General features: G+C 41.8%; 1 protein-coding gene across 6 annotated transcripts in view; it reads right to left on the reverse strand.

Moving 5' to 3' along the window:
* Positions 1 to 19,795, reverse strand: part of wdr7 (WD repeat domain 7) — a 695,157-nt gene that overhangs the window by 133,665 nt on the left and 541,697 nt on the right. For all 6 annotated transcript variants that reach the window (XM_080182523.1, XM_080182596.1, XM_080182751.1 and 3 more), the window contains 2 exons: positions 6,895 to 7,012; positions 1,288 to 1,437 (listed from right to left, as the gene is read on the reverse strand). In XM_080182523.1, coding sequence (XP_080038649.1) covers positions 1,288 to 1,437; positions 6,895 to 7,012 — 268 coding nt within the window. The remainder of the gene's footprint in view (positions 1 to 1,287; positions 1,438 to 6,894; positions 7,013 to 19,795) is intronic.

Raw genomic sequence — 19,795 nt, forward strand, 5'->3', positions numbered from 1 at the left:
CCACTTTTTTCTGGGCAACTATTGGTGTAAGCCTATCTGAACCATCTAAAGTTTACAATTTAAATTGCACTTTTAGATAGCTCCAGGACAGGGGAATTGCCCAGAGGAAGTTTGTAATTCGGGGTAGTTGCTGATGAAACCCTTATCTGTGAAGTTCTGAGACAGTTCCCCTATGCCTCTTTGGGGTACTCCTACAATCTGACATGGGAAGCTCAGAGTGACATCCCAATATTCTTAAGATATAGGTCATTAAGTCCAATAGGTTTGTCCTCCTTCTTAATAGATCAATCTCACCTCTTCAGTGCATCACTCAATTCCCTTTTCTTTCCAAAACTGTAACAACTTGCAGCTTTGAAGCCAAGATAAGGGTTGCAATTCTATCCAAAGATTTTTAAGTGTTGTCCCCAATGGCAAAATCAGTGAGATTCTGTTGGAGGTGCCGATACAATTCAATTCACAATTCAACCACACGTAGAAATCATTGTGGAGCCTGGGGAAATTCTCACTCAATTCTTCCACATTTAGGCTGGGATTTTGTGATCTCATTCATTCTGCCATTGCTGCCATCAAGAAAGGAACATTTGGCACTCAGCCAAAACTCCATTCACAGCAGTGGGACCAGAAAATCCCAGCCGCAGGCAAAATTGGAGGATTCTGGCCTTAGAATATGTTATGGAATGAGGATCTAACGATGCCCCCAAGGCCAGTTTCTCAGAGATCAGAGTGTAAATTTTAAAGAGAGTCCTGATCTCCAGTCAACCTTATACAAGCCCTCCCCACTCACTGGCTAAGAGCCTCCCCCCTCCCCCCACTTCCTGGCATTAGGTTGGCACTGCTACAGTATCAGCGACAATACTAGGGAACTATCCAGCCATTTCTCCAATCACCTGGAGCTTCAATGGAAGCCGAGCTCCCCAACATAGCCATCATACATTGTTCCTGTTTGTGGCGACCGGTAGTGGTTCATGTTGGGTTCCCTCTGCCCCGAGACTGAGTATCCTGGAAGCAGGAGAATCTGGCTCGAAATTGACTAAGCATAAATGGAGATTTAAATATGCTAATCTGTTTCCTATCCTCACTGGGGAGCAACCAGATTACATCCGAGTTGGGGGGCAGGGAACATCTCAGAGGGGGTTCTTACCGGCGCTAAACATGCATGATTCTCCGATCCCGTACGATTTGCACTGTGGCTGAAGAATCCATCCTCATATCTGATTCAACTGACAATTTATTCTCTCAACTTTGAAAACAGATCCGACAAAACTTCCTGATGTGTCCTCCACTTACCTCAACTAGAAGGTCTACTACATCAGTCGGCATCTTCTCTATCAGTATCTCAATTACTCGCAGAATCTCACTCTTCGCACGAGCCAAAGTGCTGGTGTGCACATTTGGCTGGGACTGTGTATTGGCTGCTAAAGCTGTGTGTCGGTGCACCTACCAAAGAAACACATCAAACATAATCAGAGGTTTAGAATCAAAAGGGGACATTTTATAAAAGAAGTGAGGCAGGAGTGTATAAGAATGGCAAGACAGAAGGTAATATAGACACAACTGCAGAAGAAAGAGATGAGGGCAGTGGCAATGTCAAAAAAATGGAAGTATATAAAGCATCCTAAGCACTCTTCTAAGCTTCATGAAAAACATGATTAAAAATATGCTGAAAATATCAAAGAGAAGAGTCTTGCTTTTGGCAAATGTAAGTAATAGGAAAAATGGATAATAGGATAAAATTATAAAAAATTTATAAACCTGAAGCAGCTAAAATAAGTTACTTGAATCATAAATATTTGCAGTAAAAGGTTGATGTGACATTGTAGATATTCTGTAAGATGCAAGAGGATTTGGGCAGGATTTTACAGCCTCGGTCTTCCTGAAACTATTAAATCCTGCCCAAAGAGATATTCTCCATGCACAGGGGTAGTGTCCAAGCAGCTGGGGGAAGTTCCAGAGGTAGTGCCTGGGTGGGGGTTTGAGGGTGAACTTCTTACGTGCAGTGGCCTTTAAAATGGTGCACTGATCCTTGAGTTATTAAGTTGCTGGCAATAGATTGTGGAACCCACCCCTTGGTTTTCTTTTGCAAGTCCTGCACTATACAGTGGAGAAAGCCACATTGCTGTCAGCGGTTTCAACGTCATTTTCCCCATCCACTATCAGCTTTTCCCAATTTCCAGGAAAATCTCATCCAATGTTTTCAGTTGCCTGAGCCCTAAGATTTGGAATTTACTCCCTTAAACTCTTTGCCTGGCCATCTTCAACCATTTTTAACACAGTCCTTGGATTAAACTGCCAGAGGTGGTAGTAGAGGCAGGTACAATTTATTCCTCAATTAACATCACTAAAATTATTCCACTGGTCCTTTAACTCACTGTCATTTGTAAGACCTTGCTGATTACACAATAAATGTTGTGTTTCCCTATGTGACAACAACAGCTATGTGACATGAAAAATGGGACAGAATATCAGGTCAGGTAAAGTGGTTTGGTTAGGGACACAAAGATTTTTGCAAAGGAGAAAGCACTCTGGAGAAGATGTAATGTTGGTATGGGGGTGGGGGATGAGGGGTGTGTGGCAGCTTGGGGAGGGGTGGTACTGCAGCGAGCAGTCAACATTTGAACCTCTGAAGGGAGGGATTTTCTGGACCCACCCTTCCCCCCGCTGCGTGTTTTACAGCAGCAGAGGCAGCCCGCCATTGGTGTGATCTTTTGGCTCCACTGTTGTCAACGGCTTTTCCCACAGAATACAGGCCCCATGGCTGGAAAACCCACTGTGGGGGTGCGCCGTCAGAAGGACTGGAAAATCCCATTGGAAAATTCAGGTTGTAGTTTCTGGACCAAATTAATGATCTTTATCAAAACTATTAGCATCTCAAATACGCTGATAATGTTAAAATAGGGACAGCAGTAAGTAAATGTTAATGCAGAGGGGCTGACAATTGGTAAATAACACTAAATGTAAAGTTTTTGTTCATTCATGAGATGTGAATGGTTTGATAATGGAGTGGCTTGTTCACCACTTTGAAAGGGAGTACAGAGTCAACAGTAAGTTTGCAGCCACATATGGGTAACAGTTGCCAACCCTCCTGGAATGGCCAGGAGTCTACTGGAATCAGCATCAATTTCCCTGTGAGTATTGAAAACAATGCAGCAGATTTCAGAACAATGTTTTAAGCAGGTTTGAGTCATAAGGAGAGGCTGGATAGACTGGGACTGTTCTCCCTGGAGCGTAGGAGGCTTAGGGTGATCTTATAGAGGTCTATAAAATAATGAGGGGCATTGAAAAAGCAGCTAGTCAACATCTTTTCCCAAAGGTAGGGGAGTCTAAAACTAGAGGGCATAGCTTAAGGCGAGAGGAGAGAAATACAAAAGGATGTACGGGCAATTTTTTTTTACTCAGAGGGTGGTGAGTGTCTGTAACGAGCTGCTAGAAGCAATAGTAGAGGTGGGCACAATTTTGTCTTTCAAAAAGCATTTAGTGACATGGGTAAGATGGGTATAGAGGGATATGGGCCCAATGTGGGCAAGTGAGACTAGCTTAGTTGTTAAAACTGGGCGGCATGGACAATTTGGGCCAAGCGGCCTGTTTCCACGCTGTAAACCTCTACGACTCAAATTAATTAGTAGGCACATGATTTGCACACAGCTCAACATTCATTGTAAAATGGTAAACTGATTGCATGCTTGGCAGCATAATGAAATAAAGCATAGACTGGCACTGACATGGGTCGTGCATGCGAGCTGTGCTCAGGAACATTATTGCCTCTCGTTTCCTGCCAAGCAGGAGATTCAAGGAGGTAAAGGGAGTAAGCGCTGGGCTGCAGGCTTGAAAATTAGCTCAGCACTTTCCCTGCTGAGACTCAAGGTAAAAGGAGTGCTAATTTTAGCCCTGGGTGATTTTTAAAAAATTGAACTGTATGAATTTGTCAGAATTGATGGAGCGGTTTTAGCTGGGCTTTTGCAGTGGGTTCAACAGGGATCTTGGTGTGTTTTCCACTGTTGTGCCCCATTAGAACCTGTCTCTTCCCCTAAAGAATATTAATGTCCCAGATGAATATTTATGACAATCCAGTAGTTTCATGCTCGCCATTACTGACACTTGCTTTTAATTCCATTTTACTCATTTGATTCACTGAATTTTAATTCCCCAGCTGCCAGGATGGGATTTGATTCCATATACAGATCTCCAAATTATTAGTCCAGTAACGTAACTAATATTCTTCGGTATACAAATATGAAATAATAGACTGGTTGAAAAAAAATGTCATAAGTGTGAATTAGCAGAAAGAGATTTTGAAAGGGACCTGGGAATAGCAATAGACTTGTTACTTTCAATGTCTAGGGAAAATGGTGAATCAATTAGAAGAGCTAATAGAATGTTGGGATATCGTGGAATCCAGTTACCGTGATTGATCTGGACAGGTACTGAAGTGATCACTATAATCAAATGTTCACTAAATCATAAGGTAACCATTCCAAAATACCCTACAAGGCAGTTTTCATGCCAAATTGGGAAACTGAGCAGGGCACTGCTTAGCTGTTTAAAATTCCAGCAAGCTGTCTTACTGAATAGCTCAGCAATGCTAACCTGCAACTGAGGCTGCTGTGGAAAAGCCACAATACAGTACTCAGCCATATTCAGCTAATGTTAAAAAAAACTAAGAGTTACAGTTCACTGTTAACAGGCTTATTTCGAATGACTAATCAACAATGCACATTGACCAATGATTCCACTTCCTGACCTCTCCGGAGACATTGGGACTACATGGTTCTGGGTACTGGATAGCAGACCTGCGCAAGCAGACAGATTGAGCCTGAACAGAGCTGGGACCAGTATCCTTGCAAAGTGATTTGATAGTGCCACTGAGGAAGGTTTAAGTTACCATAGAAGGGTGATGGGAACGAGGAGAAAACATGAAAAACAAGTTACGCAAAGAAGTGGAAGAAACAGTTAGCACAGTAGTAAAAAATAGTCATAGTCATAGGGGCAATCTTACCAACTTGCCACACCAATTAATGGTGTGATGAGCCAATAAGATCGCGAGAGAGCCGGAAAACCGGTTTCGTGTCCGGTTTCTTACCCCTCATAGATTCACAGAGATATTCGGCACAGAAACAGGCCCTCCCACCCAACTCACACATGCCGACTGGGTTTCCTAAACTGAACTAGCCCTATTTGCCTGCGTTTGACCCATATCCCTCTAAACCTTTCCTATCCATGTATCTGTTCAAATCTCTTTCAAATGTTGTAATGATACCCCGCCTCTACCACCTCCTCTGACAGCTCATTCCATTTACGCACCACTCTCTCTAAGAAAACGTTGCCCATCAGGTCACTGATAAATCTTTTCCCTCACCTAAACCTATGCCCTCTTGTTTTGGATTTCCCTACCATGAAGGGAAAAACCCTTGGCTATTCACCTTATCTATGCCTCTCATGATTTTGGAAACAATGATAAGCTTATCCTCCTAAACTTTAGGGAAAAAAGTCCCAGCCTGTCCTTATAATCCAAACCTTCCAGTCCCAGTAACATCCTTGTAAATCTTTGTTGCACCCTTTCCACTTTAATAACATCCCTCATATAGCAGAGTGATCAGAATTGTACACAGTACTCCAAATGTGGTCTCACAATGTCTTGTACAGTTGTAACATAATGTTTTAACTCTTGCACTTAATGTTCTGACCAGTGAAGGCAAATGTGCCAAATGCCACCTTCAACACCTTAACTACCTGCGAAAGCACTTTCAAGGAACAAAGAATCTGCATCCTTTGGTCTCTCTGTTCAACAACACTCTCCTGCCCTAATTTGTTTCACCAAACTGTAACACCTCACATTGACCTGAATCAAACTCCATTGCCATTCCTTGGCCCACTGATCCAGTTGATCAAGATCTCATTGTAGTCTTAAATAACCTTCTTCACTGTCCATTACACCACCAATTTTCATGTTATCCACATGCAAACTTATAAACCATACCTCCCATATTCTCCCAGCCCCGATCCTTGCAATACATTGCTGGCCATAATGTGGAGATGCTGGGGTTGAACTGGGGTAAACACACTAAGAAGTCTCACAACACCAGGTTAAAGTTCAACAGGTTTATTTGGTAGCAAACGCCACTAGCTTTCGGGGCTCTGCCCCTTTGTCAGGTGAGTGGCGAGTCTCCCTGAATGCTATGTGGTCTAACCTTATTGACCAGTCTAGCATACAATACCTTGTCAAAGACCTTGCTAAACTCCATGGCCTTCATCTATTTTCTTGGTCACCCCTTCAGAAAACTCAAATTTGTAAGACACCATTTCCCATGCACGAAGCATGCTGACTACCCCTTATCAGTCTTTGCCTTTCCAAATTCATGTAGATCCTTTCTCTCAAAATCTCCTCCAACAACCTACCCACCGTTGATGTTAGGCTCATTGGTCTGTAGTTTCCTGACTTTTCCCTGCTGGTTTTCTTAAATAACGGCACAACATTTGTTTGCCTCCAGTTTTCTGGCACCTCACCCATGGCTGATGATGATACAAATATCTCCACTAGGGACCCTGCAATCGATCACACTGATATTGGCCCTAATTACCAACGTAATCAGCTTTGTGTATTTGAATCCATAAACACAGATGCAAAATTTAGATCCAAAATATTTGTATCAAAACAATTCAGTTTCATATTCTGCCTGGGAAATGAAAATAATAGAAGGGCCTAAAAAGGAATATGTGGTCCTAAGCTTTTAGCATAAAGACTGTTCCTTAACATCAAACTGTTTCTGAGGGAGAACGAATGCAGGATTTAAAAACAGGCATTTTTCCCTGAAAGGGTTCATCAGGTTTGCAACTGAGAAAGGAGTATAATTGCTGTTTAATAATTATGGTTTGCTAAGACACAGCACAATGACTCACCTCACGTGCAATAGTAGTTATGAAGGCTGGTGGTCTGGCTGTGGCAATGAGTGAAAGAGCATGACGTGCTGAGCGGGAGGAGTCAGCTGCTGGGCTGAGTGGCAACCCCATTGTAATGCTAAACAGGATGAAACAAGGAGGAAAGAGAGAAAAAACACACTGAGAAGCTGAGGGTGAAAAGATTACCAGTTTATAATGTCATTTCAAGGTCAATGGAAACAGTCAAACATTTTGAAAATAATGAACTGCTACAAGGTGGTGGGATTAAGATTCTGTGGATCTCAACATCACCTTCAAAGTCAAGTAATCATATGTATCAAAATACAGCGAATCTACTTAACATCTGAAAGAGGGATATTAACAAGTGAACCCATTTGATTGAGGAATATCCAGCTGAGCCAGAATAGCTACACACAGTTTTATTTCAAACAAACAATTGAACTTTTTTTTATAAAGAATAACACTGGTCAATAATAGCATTTTCCTTTGGATATACAAATGAACATTTAGCAGCTGTGTGGTGATAAGTTTTGAAAGAAAAAACTCAAAATTGCAAATTGATCACCAAGTTCGACAAAAAATGCAATTCTAGATTAACTAATAGAATAATCATCATGCTTATCAATCTAGATAGGTCAAGAAGTGACAACAAGAACGTAAGAACTAGGAACAGGTGTAGGTCATCTGGTCCCTCGAGCCTGCTCCGCCATTCAATAAGATCATGGCTGATCTTTTTGTGGGCTCAGCTCCACTTACCCACCCTTAATTCCTTTACTGTTCAAAAATTTATCTATCCTCGCCTTAAAAACATTCAACGAGGTAGCCTCAACTGCTTCACTGGGCAGGGAAATCCACAATATCTGAATATCTTAAAGCTAAAAACAACAAATAGTAAATATCTCAAAGTTAGCACTGAAAACAGCAAATATCTCAAACTGGAGTTTGTTATACACCTGGTATTTTAATGAAGGTTATGTATTTTTGTCAAAGGATTGTTTTTATCTTCAGTGCCCCGTTCAAGTATCTTCATCTTCCCTCTTACAAATACCCACATACTCAACAAAAACTCTGATCAGTGTAATTTAAAATAACTGAAGTGAGCATAAAAACAAAAAGTGCTTAAAATATCCAACAGTGTCTGAAAATGGAAAAGAATGGTTTCGAGTGTAGGAAAGTTCAACATTTCTTTTCAGATTTTCAAATCTGAATTTTGAATACTGATATTTTGTGATGCATATTTTCTGCTTTTATTTCAAATTCACAAATTCACTTTTTTTCTTCTTAATTAGGACAGAAAAAAGCTATTGGAATACATTATTTAATTGCTCTTAAATTGGATAAATTGACTTGAGTTGTTAATGCAAGGCGAGGAGTGAATATGCAAACTAGTACTTTGGGATCTCAAAGTGAAATTTTCAAGCCAACATTGGTCAAAGGCAAATGGCAACCTAAACCACTTATGAGCTAGTAATCAATTCTGCTGTTCTTAAAAAAAAAATCAGCAATTACAATGTTAACCAAAATGGAATTGCATAGTTGTAAACACACAAAAAGAACATTGGATGGCTGTTTCACACTAGGGAAACATAACTGAAAAGTCTAACCCAGGTCTCTTCCTATCCTACTGCTTCCATTACATCATTTAACATGGCTCCAGCTACAAGCCTAATTATATCAATGAGATATAAAACTCTTGCAAATACCCTGCTCGCAAAATGTTAACCAGTACAAAATCAGAAAATGAATTCAAAACACTAGCCTATAAATTATGGCCTGCACAATTCTACTTCGCAAATAGCCATCATTGATTATACTTGGCCATTTCGATTTTCTTCCCAAAATTCTTCAAAGCTTGAAGAATTTTGAAAAAATTTTCAAATTTTGAAAAAAGTTTCATTTGTTTCCATGTTACGAACTGATCAACAATAAAGATTTTCATTTTGGTAATAATTATTTGCCAGAGACAGAATCTGCTTTAAAGATATCGTAAGTTAAAAATGATCAATTAATTTCTTTTTCTCGAATGAATGCCCTATTTAACAAAAATTATTTCACGTGAGAAAATGTCAAAAGTAATAGAGCAGCAAACGCACATCATATTGAAAAGTCTTAAGACTTTGGCTTTACTTAATTTTAAGTTCACTGTGGCACTTGACATTTTTGAATTGGCAGCATTTATTAAAAATACAGTGAGGACGATGTGTAAATTGTTTATGTTTTATCAGACACACACACAATTTCAATTTACAAAACAGAGGCTCAAGCATTCAAGTTCACTTTCTCAAAGACTAGAAAACATGTTAGTGTCTTACAGTGAAACAAATAAGCCAACAGACATCAAAAATGCAGGAAGCGGATCTCATGTGCTCAGTTGGAACAGTCAGTCAGAACTGACCTGCTGTAATTTGTCCTATTAACAAATGGTGTGCGAAGCATTCAGAATGTCTCTGCAAAACTGCAGGTCATCAGTTTGGTAGCATATGCTACAAACATTTTCAAAGCCTCTTGCAATCTCCCACCATCCTCTTCCTTTGTGAATGCAAAAAAGCATAAAATATTGCATAGCAGGGTTCTCCTTTGAACTTGGTACCAGGCAAAACACCAAAGCATGCTGCCTATTGTTGTAGCATTCATCTGTTCAGGAAAAAAAAATCCTCATTTTAAACACCAAGTTTGTCTTTCTATGCACAAAACCAAAGGTTTGATCATTGAAACACAATATTAGTAGGGATCTTTCTGGCAGGGAAACTTTGTTTCCCTTTATAAAGCCTTAAGAACTCTTAAAATAACAAAACTAGAAATATATAGCAACTTGATCAGCTTCTGAAAGATAAGATAGGTTAACTGATTCAAGTTTTGATAAACTTAAATGTCTTTTTCAGATTCTAGTTCTTTTGCTGGCTGTTTCTAGCACTTGGAGTTAGTTTTTCAAATTTCATATTTCCCTTTTTAACTAATATTTGTAATAAAAATGCAAACAAAAGGACAGTGTTGTTTACTTTCTGATGTGAGCATCTAACAGATGGAGACACTAACAAACACACCTGCTGAAAATGCCATCATTGAAAGATCTCATAACCTGAGGAAATGTATTGGACACATCAGTAAGAGATGGAAGATTTTGGAGCAATTGCTTCAGTTTCGCTGGGGAAGGGATAAAGGAAATCAAGAGAATTGAAAATGGACAAATTAGAGTAGGAACATTCAACGTAAATCATCATCGACAAGTGTAAAATGAAATCAAATGGTAATAGTGCCAAATAACGCAGCCCATGGTTAGTTGGGTGGGTGATGGGAAGAGGATGATGAGCAATTCGGTTAGTACAGACTCAATGGGCCAAATAGCCTCCTTCTGCACTGTAGGGATTCTAAGAAATTCAGTTAGGAATACAGTAGTAAAAGGTGTCAATTTAAATTTAGAAGAAAGAGGATGAACAAAAGGAATCAGAAAGTGCAGGCAGAATACACTAATTAAAAAAAAGAAAGAAATGAAGCACAAATAGTACATATAAATGAGGAAAATCAAACCCACCAGTTGTAAGCAGAAAATTATTACAGAAAATTAAAAAGTGACAGATGGATGCCAACTTTGGGAAGTGTGATGTGGCATATTCTGTTAAGAAAATAGAAGTAATAATTACATTATGAATGATGCAGAACGGTACAGGGATTTGGAAGTTCAGGTCACAAGACATTAAAAGCAGGATCTTAAGTTGAAGAGGCCATTAAACAAAGCTAATAGAATATTCAATGCAAGAGATACACAATATGAAAGCCAAAATGTAATGGTGTATTTGTATAAATTCTTAACACCAATACTCGCATTGAGTGCAGCTTAGGATTTAGGTTTATCATCTGGAGAATAAGTGTCATGTCATAATGATCAAGGTGTGTTTGTCAAGCCTGGTGTGTATTAAATTAATGTATGAATGGTAGAAGCACCGGGTTAGCTGGGTTAGTTATTGTACCAGCAATACAATGCATGCATCACAGTATTCCATATATTGAATTATTCATCTTACAGTGCACATTGACAAATCACGCTATTTTGGGTTTTATGAGCTCTGGAGGGAAAGGAAAGTCTAGGAATGATGTTTCATTAGCATAAAAGAAAGTATTCTTAAAAAAAATTCGACATATGAAATTTTTGATGACCATCAAAAAGCATTTAATTTTCTTATTGCCATAGGGATTCTAGATTTGTGTCTTCCTACTTTATGGCCGTATCAATGACAAGGACAATCATTCTGAACCTGAATTTGGTTAGTAGAAATCTGTAACACTTTTCCTCTAAAAAGGCAAGAAGAACTGGAGCTTTCAAGACAACATGATAGGTAATATTTTGTTTGATAAAGGTATCAATGGCTATGGAGGAAAGACAAACAAATAAGCATCGAGTTGCAAGTCAGCCATAATGTAAAAGGCTTGAGGGGCTGAATGGTCTACCCAGTTTCTGGTATTCCTAAGTAGCATTAGCACTTCAAGTTTACTGTTTCCAGTCCTGATTGCTATCCAGTGATCCATGTTTGGGTGTGATGGCTCCTGTGCACACTCCAGTAGGATCTTTGATAGCATTCAACACCAGCAGAATATACCCTAACACAGGGCAATATGGGGAGGAAATCTGGCGAGTGAAAAACAAAAACAAATGACTTATACAAAGCTCTGCACATTTTTGAATTTGTTACTGCTATACCTAGAATCAGTATTTTACAGTTCACCAATCAAGTAACTTTATATTGAAAATATTTTCCCAACTCTTAATCCATCAATACCTGTATTTCTATTTTCAACATTTTACAGAAATGAAATAGAACATAGAACACTACAGCACAAACAGGCCCTTCAGCCCACAAGTTGCACTGGTCATATCCATACCTACCAGGCCACAGAACTATCTGTAACTCCCAATCCCATTAAATCCCATGTACTCATCCAGAAGTCTTTTAAAAGACTCCAGCGAGTTTGCCTCTACCACAACCGATGGCAGCCGATTCCACTCACTCACCACCATCTGAGTGAAAAACTTACCCCTAGCATCTCCTCTGCACTTGCTCCCCAGCACCTTAAACCTGTGTCCTCTCGTTGCGGCCATTTCAGCCCTGGGAAATAGCCTCCGAGAATCCACCCCATCTATTCCTCTCAACATTTTACAAACCTCTATCAGGTCGCCTCTCAACCTTCGTCTCTCCAGGCAGAAGAGACCTAGCTCCCTCAACCTATCTTCATAAGGCATGCCTCCCAATCCAGGCAACATCCTTGAAATGAAACATAAAAATACATATTTTCCTCATAACTCTGTCATTACAATTGTTGCGCAGAAATTAGAAAATAAAGTAGCATCACACTGAAAGTATGACCGTCTGACAACTTTTCATACATTTTTGATCAAATTACAGTTTTGTTGCTAGAACTCTTACAAACAGCAACCAATCAAAACACTTATTCATTTATTCAAACAATATTCTCGAATGTTTCTTGATTCCTAAAATTATGTATAAATAAGTCAGAAAAAAGTGACAATAACTTCTGTCAAATTATTTTTATATCATTTGCTTTCAATTATCAAGGGGACAAGAAAGTACCATAAAATTATGAAAATTAGAACTTTTGCATCATTAAAATTTCAATTACCTCAAACCCAGAAGATCACAGTGCTATAAGTCTGTTCAAATCTGTTAACTTTGGTCGATTACTACAATCTGCATCATTGACCTCATGCATTGCACCTGTTATTGGAAAAGTGTTCTTTCTTTAAAGTTGGCAATGCTTGACTCTTTACAAAAAAAGCAACTGGCTGCCTATCCCTTTCTTAACAAAGCCCAGTAGTTAGTGATAGTATGTAGGCAGGGATTAGTCCCTCCTGCAGCTGGTCCAGCTGGACTATCTGTCATTCTTTGAAGGAAGCAGAGTGTGATTGGATCAGTACTTGCTGCACAGATTCCAACAACAGCAGCAGCAGGTCTGGAACCAGGTTTATTAAACCATCCATGTACATTTTGAAACTGAGGTGAGTGAAACTAAAAATATTACAACACAACCATAAATATATTTTTATGATGTGCTAGACCGCCATTCACCTACCCATCGTGTTTGAATGATGGGGGTGGCAGCCTTGGCTGTTGAGAGTTGATAACACACTCACTTTGGAGACAGAGATGGTGGATTCAAATCTGACTCCAGGGATTTGAGCACGATATTTAGGCTGACATTCCGCTGTGACACTGAGACTAATCATGAGATCATAACAAATAGAAACTGGACTAAGCCATTTGGCCCATTGAGCCTGTTCCACCACCATTCAATAGGATCATGGCTGATGTGACTCAAGTACTGTCTTGAAAGTGCTGCCTGTCAGATGAAATGTTAACCCATCTTCTCTCAGGTGGGTGTAAAAGTTCCTGTTGTGTTTCAAACAAAGAGCAGGGAAATGGTCCCCAATTTCTGGCTAATATTTATTCCCCAACTTGGTCGGTAAAACATTGCTGTCAGTGAGAATGAGTTCTATTCAAATTTCCAAAATTACAGTGAATACACTTCAAAAGTACTTCAGTGACAGTGTGAAAGGTTCCATATAAATGCAACTTAAAAAAAAACACTGAAACGCTTTATCTGTGATTTTGTCTCACTGTTAACCTGCATACTGATTAGTAGTGCTGGGGCCTCAGCTATTTACCATTTATATAGATGATCTGGAGGAGGGAACCGAGTGTAGGGTGTCGAAATTTGCTGATGACACCAAGATTGGAGGAAAGGCAAATTGTGCGGAGGGTATGGAGAGTCTACAGAAGGATCTAGATAGGCTGGGCGAATGGGCCAGGAAATGGCAAATGGAATTTAATGTTGGCAAGTGTGAGGTGGTCCACTTTGGTAGGAATAATGGTAGGAAGGATTATCACTTACGTGGCGAAAAACTGCAGCAGGCGACGGTGCAGAGGGACCTTGGGGTCCTTGTGCATGAGTCGCAAAAACCCAGCTTGCAGGTGCAGCAGGTGATCAGGAAGGCAAATGGGATGCTGGCCTTCATAGCGAGGGGGATTGAATATAAAAGTAGGGAGGTCTTGCTGCGGCTGTATAGAGCAGTGGTGAGGCCGCAGCTGGAGTACTGTGTGCAGTTTTGGGCGCCGTACTTACGCAAGGATATTTTGGCCTTGGAGGGAGTGCAGAGGAGGTTTACCAGGCTGATGCCGGAGTTGAGGGGGTTGAGCTATGAGGAGAGGCTGAATAAACTAGGCTTGTACTCGTTAGAGTTTAGAAGAATGAGGGGAGATCTCATTGAGACGTATAAGATGATGAATGGGATGGATAGGATAGAGGTGGAGAGACTCTTCCCGCTCAGATAGGATAATAGGACTAGGGGGCACAGCCTCAAGATAAAGGGGGGGCGGTTTAGAACGGAGTTGAGGAGGAACTTCTTCACTCAAAGGGTGGTGAATCTCTGGAATTCTCTGCCCGTTGAAGTGGTGGAGGCTGCCTCGCTAAATATTTTTAAGACGCGGGTTGATGGGTTTTTGATAAGAGAGGGGATTAAGGGTTATGGGGAGAGGGCGGGAATGTGGAACTGAGCCACGACAGATCAGCCATGATCTTACTGAATGGCGGGGCAGGCTCGAAGGGCTAGATGGCCTACTCCTGCTCCTATTTCTTATGTTCTTATAGGTCAAATTTATAAATATAACAAAATCTTTGAATTCAGTTTAAAAGCTAGAATTAAACTACATTTAAAAGATAGAATTCAATTACATATGTTCCCATGTGCACATGCACGCAATTATCTATACACACACAGATATATATATGCATCTACACAAACACATATACATATGCATCTACAGACAGACACATACATATATCTGAATTTACACACAATTAGATCTGCACACACATATACATATGCGCCAACACACACACACCGTTATGCATCTACACATAAATGTATGTATCCGAAGAGGAGTCATATGAACTCAAACATTATTTCTATTTTTCTCTCCACTGATCTGGTCATTTAAAATTGCAGTATGTATAAATTTCTCCTCACAGACGGTGGTGAATCTGGGAAATTCTCTGCCCCAAAGGGCGGTGGAGGCTAGACCATTAGAAGTATTACACAGAGGGTGGTGCGTGTCTGGAACTCACTGCCAAGGGAGAAAGTGGAAGCAGATACAATAGTGACTTTAAGAGGCACCTTCACAAATACATGACTAGGATGGGAATAGGGGGATATGGTCCCCGGAAGGGTAGAGGGTTTAGTTCATTTGGGCAGCATGGGCAGTGCAGGCTTGGAGAGCCGAAGGGCCTGTTCCTGTGCTGTAATTTTCTTTGTTTGATGCTGCCTGACTTGGGTTTTCCCAGCCTTCTCCGTGCTATTTCAGACTCAGCATTCACAATATTTTGCCTTTATGTTGGCCTCTGAAATACTAATCCAGTCTATGGTCTCCCCATAATCTACACACACATATATCTAATAGACATCACATCAAAATGATTAAAAATGAAAATTAGATTGACACGGTTAAATACACCAATAATGATTGTTGTTATATCTAGCAGCAAATATTCAAGTCATGGATGCCACATACTTGGAGGTGCATGCAGCAGTTGTAACTGGGGGAGGTCCACTTGTGGCCTTTTCCTGGTTTCTAATTGGCAATGCAGCACAGTTCTGCATTGCCTAAATCAGTGTGAGAATTAATGCTTAAATATAGTAACAGCTTCAAGATCAAAATAGGAAGTTGCACCTTGGGGGTTGTGAACAGAGAAGAGACATAAGAACATAAGAACATAAGAAATAGGAGCAGGAGTAGGCCATCTGGCCCTTCGAGCCTGCCCCGCCATTCAATAAGATCATGGCTGATCTGTCGTGGCTCAGTTCCACTTTCCCGCCCTCTCCCCATAACCCTTAATCCCCTCTCTTATCAAAAACCCATCAACCCGCTTCTTAAAAATATTTAGCGAGGCAGCCTCCACCACTTCAACGGGCAGAGAATTCCAGATATTCACCACCCTTTGAGTGAAGAAGTTCCTCCTCAACTCCGTTCTAAACCGCCCCCCCTTTATCTTGAGGCTGTGCCCCCTAGTCCTACTGTCTTTTTTTGAGCGGGAAGAGTCTCTCCACCTCTATCCTATCCATCCCATTCATCATCTTATACGTCTCAATGAGATCTCCCCTCATTCTTCTAAACTCTAACGAGTACAAGCCTAGTTTATTCAGCCTCTCCTCATAGCTCAACCCCCTCAACTCCGGTATCAGCCTAGTAAACCTCCTCTGCACTCCCTCCAAGGCCAAAATATCCTTGCGCAGGTGCGGCGCCCAAAACTGCACACAGTACTCCAGCTGCGGCCTCACCAATGCCCTATACAGCTGCAGCAAGACCTCCCTACTTTTATATTCAATCCCCCTCGCTATGAAGGCCAGCATCCCATTCGCCTTCCTGACCACCTGCTGCACCTGCAAGCTGGGTTTTTGCGACTCATGCACAAGGACCCCGAGGTCCCTCTGCACCATCGCCTGCTGCAGTTTTTCGCCCCGTAAGTAATAGTCCTTCCTACCATTCTTCCTACCAAAGTGGACCACCTCACACTTGCCAACATTAAATTCCATTTGCCATTTCCTGGCCCATTCGCCCAGCCTATCTAGATCCTTCTGCAGACTCTCCACACCCTCCGCACAATTTGCCTTTCCCCCAATCTTGGTGTCATCAGCAAATTTCGACACCCTACACTCGAGACCTTCAGTCACGTCCTGATGAGAAAAGGAGCAAATTTTTATTTCCTGTAGACTTGCCTCAACACACATCCATAACCTTTGAATATGTGAAGGAAAATCCATTTTTTAGGATACAGGTCAGATTGTTGCAAATTTAAAAAAAAACGCTCGGGCCAAGCTGACATTGTCAGATATAAAGAACAAAGAACAACCCAGCATGGGAAACAGGCCCTTCGGCCCAACGAGCCCGCGCCGCCGCATCACCCTACACCTATTCTACCCTGCATATCTACGAATGGAACGCCTAACTTAGCCAGATTCAGGGGAGAATAGTGTCAATTTGGTAAAACCAATCAGCCTAAGAGCACATCTTTGGGGTGTGGGAGGAAACCGGAGCACCTGGAGGAAACCCACGCAACCACAGGGAGAATGCGCAAACTCCCACAGACACAGGCCCAAATCCATGTATCTGCACAGCTAGCAGTGATAGTCACTGAGCTGTTGCGGCGCCCGTCTACCGGTCCAGGATCAAGCACACACACCGACACGAAGTGCTAGGCCACTCCCGGAACTTCCAACAGCAGCCCACGCACGACCCACCGTGTGCATGCCCCTCGTTTGACACGAGGTGGACCTCCACCTGCGGAATAAAAAGATAAAAACGTTAATCTTACAAGCCTGCTTTTCCGGTGTCTCCCGAGGTTCTAACCTTATTTAATAGCCCCTACCATAACCCTCCATATAGGTCAGATATAGGAAGATATAGGCTCCATAGAGCAGAACGTGGAATCGTTGTGGGTGGAGATAAGGAACAGCAAGGGGAGGAAGACACTGGTGGGTGTGGTCTATAGGCCCCCAAATAATAACTTGGAGGTGGGGTGGGCTATAAACACGCAAATAAGCGACGCGTGCAGGAATGGAACGGCGATAATTATGGGGGATTTCAATCTATATATTGATTGGTTGACCCATGTTGGACACGGTGGGCTTGAGGAAGAGTTCTTGGAATGTTGCCGGGATAGTTTCCTTGAACAGTGTGTGATGGAACTGACGAGGGAGCGAGCTATCTTAGATCTGGTGTTATGTAACGAGGCAAGTAGAATTAGGGACCTTGCTGTGAGGGATCCTCTTGGGAAGGGCGATCATTGTATGGTTGAGTTTTTGATACAGATGGAGGATGAGAAAGTAGTGTCCCGGACCTGTGTCCTCTGTTTGAACAGAGGGGAGTACGATAGGATGAGAGGGGAACTGGCAAATGTAGATTGGGGGCACAGATTGGTTGGTAGGACTGCTGAGGAACAGTGGAGGGTCTTTAAGGAGATCTTTTTTGGTGCTCAGCAGAAATTTATTCCAATGATAAAGAAGGATCGTAGGAGAAGGGATAATCAGCCGTGGTTATCAAAGGAATTAAAGGAAAGTATTAAATTAAAAGCTGATGCGTTTAGAGTGGCTAAAAGTAGTGGGCGAGTAGAAGGTTGGGAGAGGTTTAAAAATCAACAAAGATTGACGAAGATGATGATAAAGAAAGGAAGGATAGACTATGAAGCTAAACTAGCACTAAATATAAAAAAGGACAGTAAGAGATTTATAAATATATAAAGACGAGGAGGATGGCTAGGGTGAATGTTGGACCCTTAGAGGATGAGAAGGGGGATTTAGTGGTGGGGGATAAGGCTGAGGCCTTAAATAAGTTTTTTGCCTCGGTCTCCACGGAGGAGGTCGCAAATAGTTTGCCGAGTATTAAAGATAGAAGGTTGGTAGGAGTTGAGGGCCTGAATGTGATCACTGTCACTAGAGAGGTAGTGCTTGATCGATTAGCGGGACTGATGGTGGACAAGTCCCCAGGACTGGATGGAATGCAACCCAGGGTTCTGAAGGAAATGGCAGATGTGATAGTAGACGCCTTAGTGATCATTTTCCAAACCTCGTTGGATTCCAGGGAAGTGCCAGAAGATTGGAAAATGGCTAGTGTTACACCGCTGTTTAAAAAGGGTAGCAGGCAAACGGCAGGGAATTATAGGCCAGTTAGTTTAACGTCTGTTGTGGGAAAAATGCTTGAATCCGTCATCAAAGAAGAAATAGCGAGGCACCTTGAGGAGAATTGTTTGATAGAGCGGACGCAACATGGTTTCGTTAAGGGGAAGTCATGTCTGACAAATTTATTGGAATTCTATGAGGATGTGACTAGTGCGGTAGACAGAGGGGAACTGGTGGATGTGGTGTTTCTCGATTTTCAGAAGGCATTTGATAAGGTGCCGCACAAGAGGTTGCTTCAGAAGGTTAGGGGGCATGGAGTTGGGGGTAAGGTGTTAGCGTGGATAGAGGATTGGTTGTCTAAAAGGAGGCAGAGAGTTGGTATCAATGGGTACTATTCTGATTGGCGGCTGGTGACTAGTGGAGTGCCCCAGGGATCGATGCTGGGGCCTCAACTATTTACCATTTATATAGATGATCTGGAGGAGGGGGCTGAGTGTAGGGTGTCGAAATTTGCTGATGACACGAAGATAAGTGGAAAAGCAAATTGTGCAGAGGGTGTGGAAAGTCTGCAGAGGGATCTAGATAGGCTAAGCGAGTGGGCGAGGATCTGGCAGATGGAGTACAATGTTAGCAAGTGTGAGGTTATCCACTTTGGCAGGAATAATAGTAGGAGGGATTACTATTTAAAGGGCGAAAAGCTGCAGCATGCCACGGTGCAGAGGGACCTGGGGGTCCTTGTGCATGAGTCGCAAAAACCCAGTCTGCAGGTGTAGCAGGTGATCAAGAAGGCAAATGGGATGCTAGCCTTTATAGCGAGGGGGATAGAATATAAAAGCAGGGAGGTCTTGCTGCAACTGTACAGGGCACTGGTGAGACTGCAGCTGGAGTACTATGTGCAGTTTTGGTCACCGCACTTGCGCAAGGATATTTTGGCCTTAGAGGGAGTGCAGAGGAGGTTCACTAGGCTGATACCGGAGATGAGGGGGTTGGACTATGATGAGCGGCTGAATAGACTGAGTTTGTACTCGTTGGAGTTTAGAAGGATGAGGGGGGATCTTTTAGAGATGTAAAAGTTAATGAAGGGGATGGATAGGGTGGAGGTAGAGAGATTCTTCCCACTCAGAAAGGACAGCAGGACTAGAGGGCACAGCTCAAGATAAGGGGGGGCAGTTTAGAACGGAGTTGAGGAGGAACTTCTTCACTCAAAGGGTGGTGAAT

This window comes from Carcharhinus amblyrhynchos, chromosome 1 (genome assembly GCF_965287045.1).
Source record: "Carcharhinus amblyrhynchos chromosome 1, sCarAmb.v2.hapA, whole genome shotgun sequence".
Classification (NCBI taxonomy): domain Eukaryota; kingdom Metazoa; phylum Chordata; class Chondrichthyes; order Carcharhiniformes; family Carcharhinidae; genus Carcharhinus; species Carcharhinus amblyrhynchos.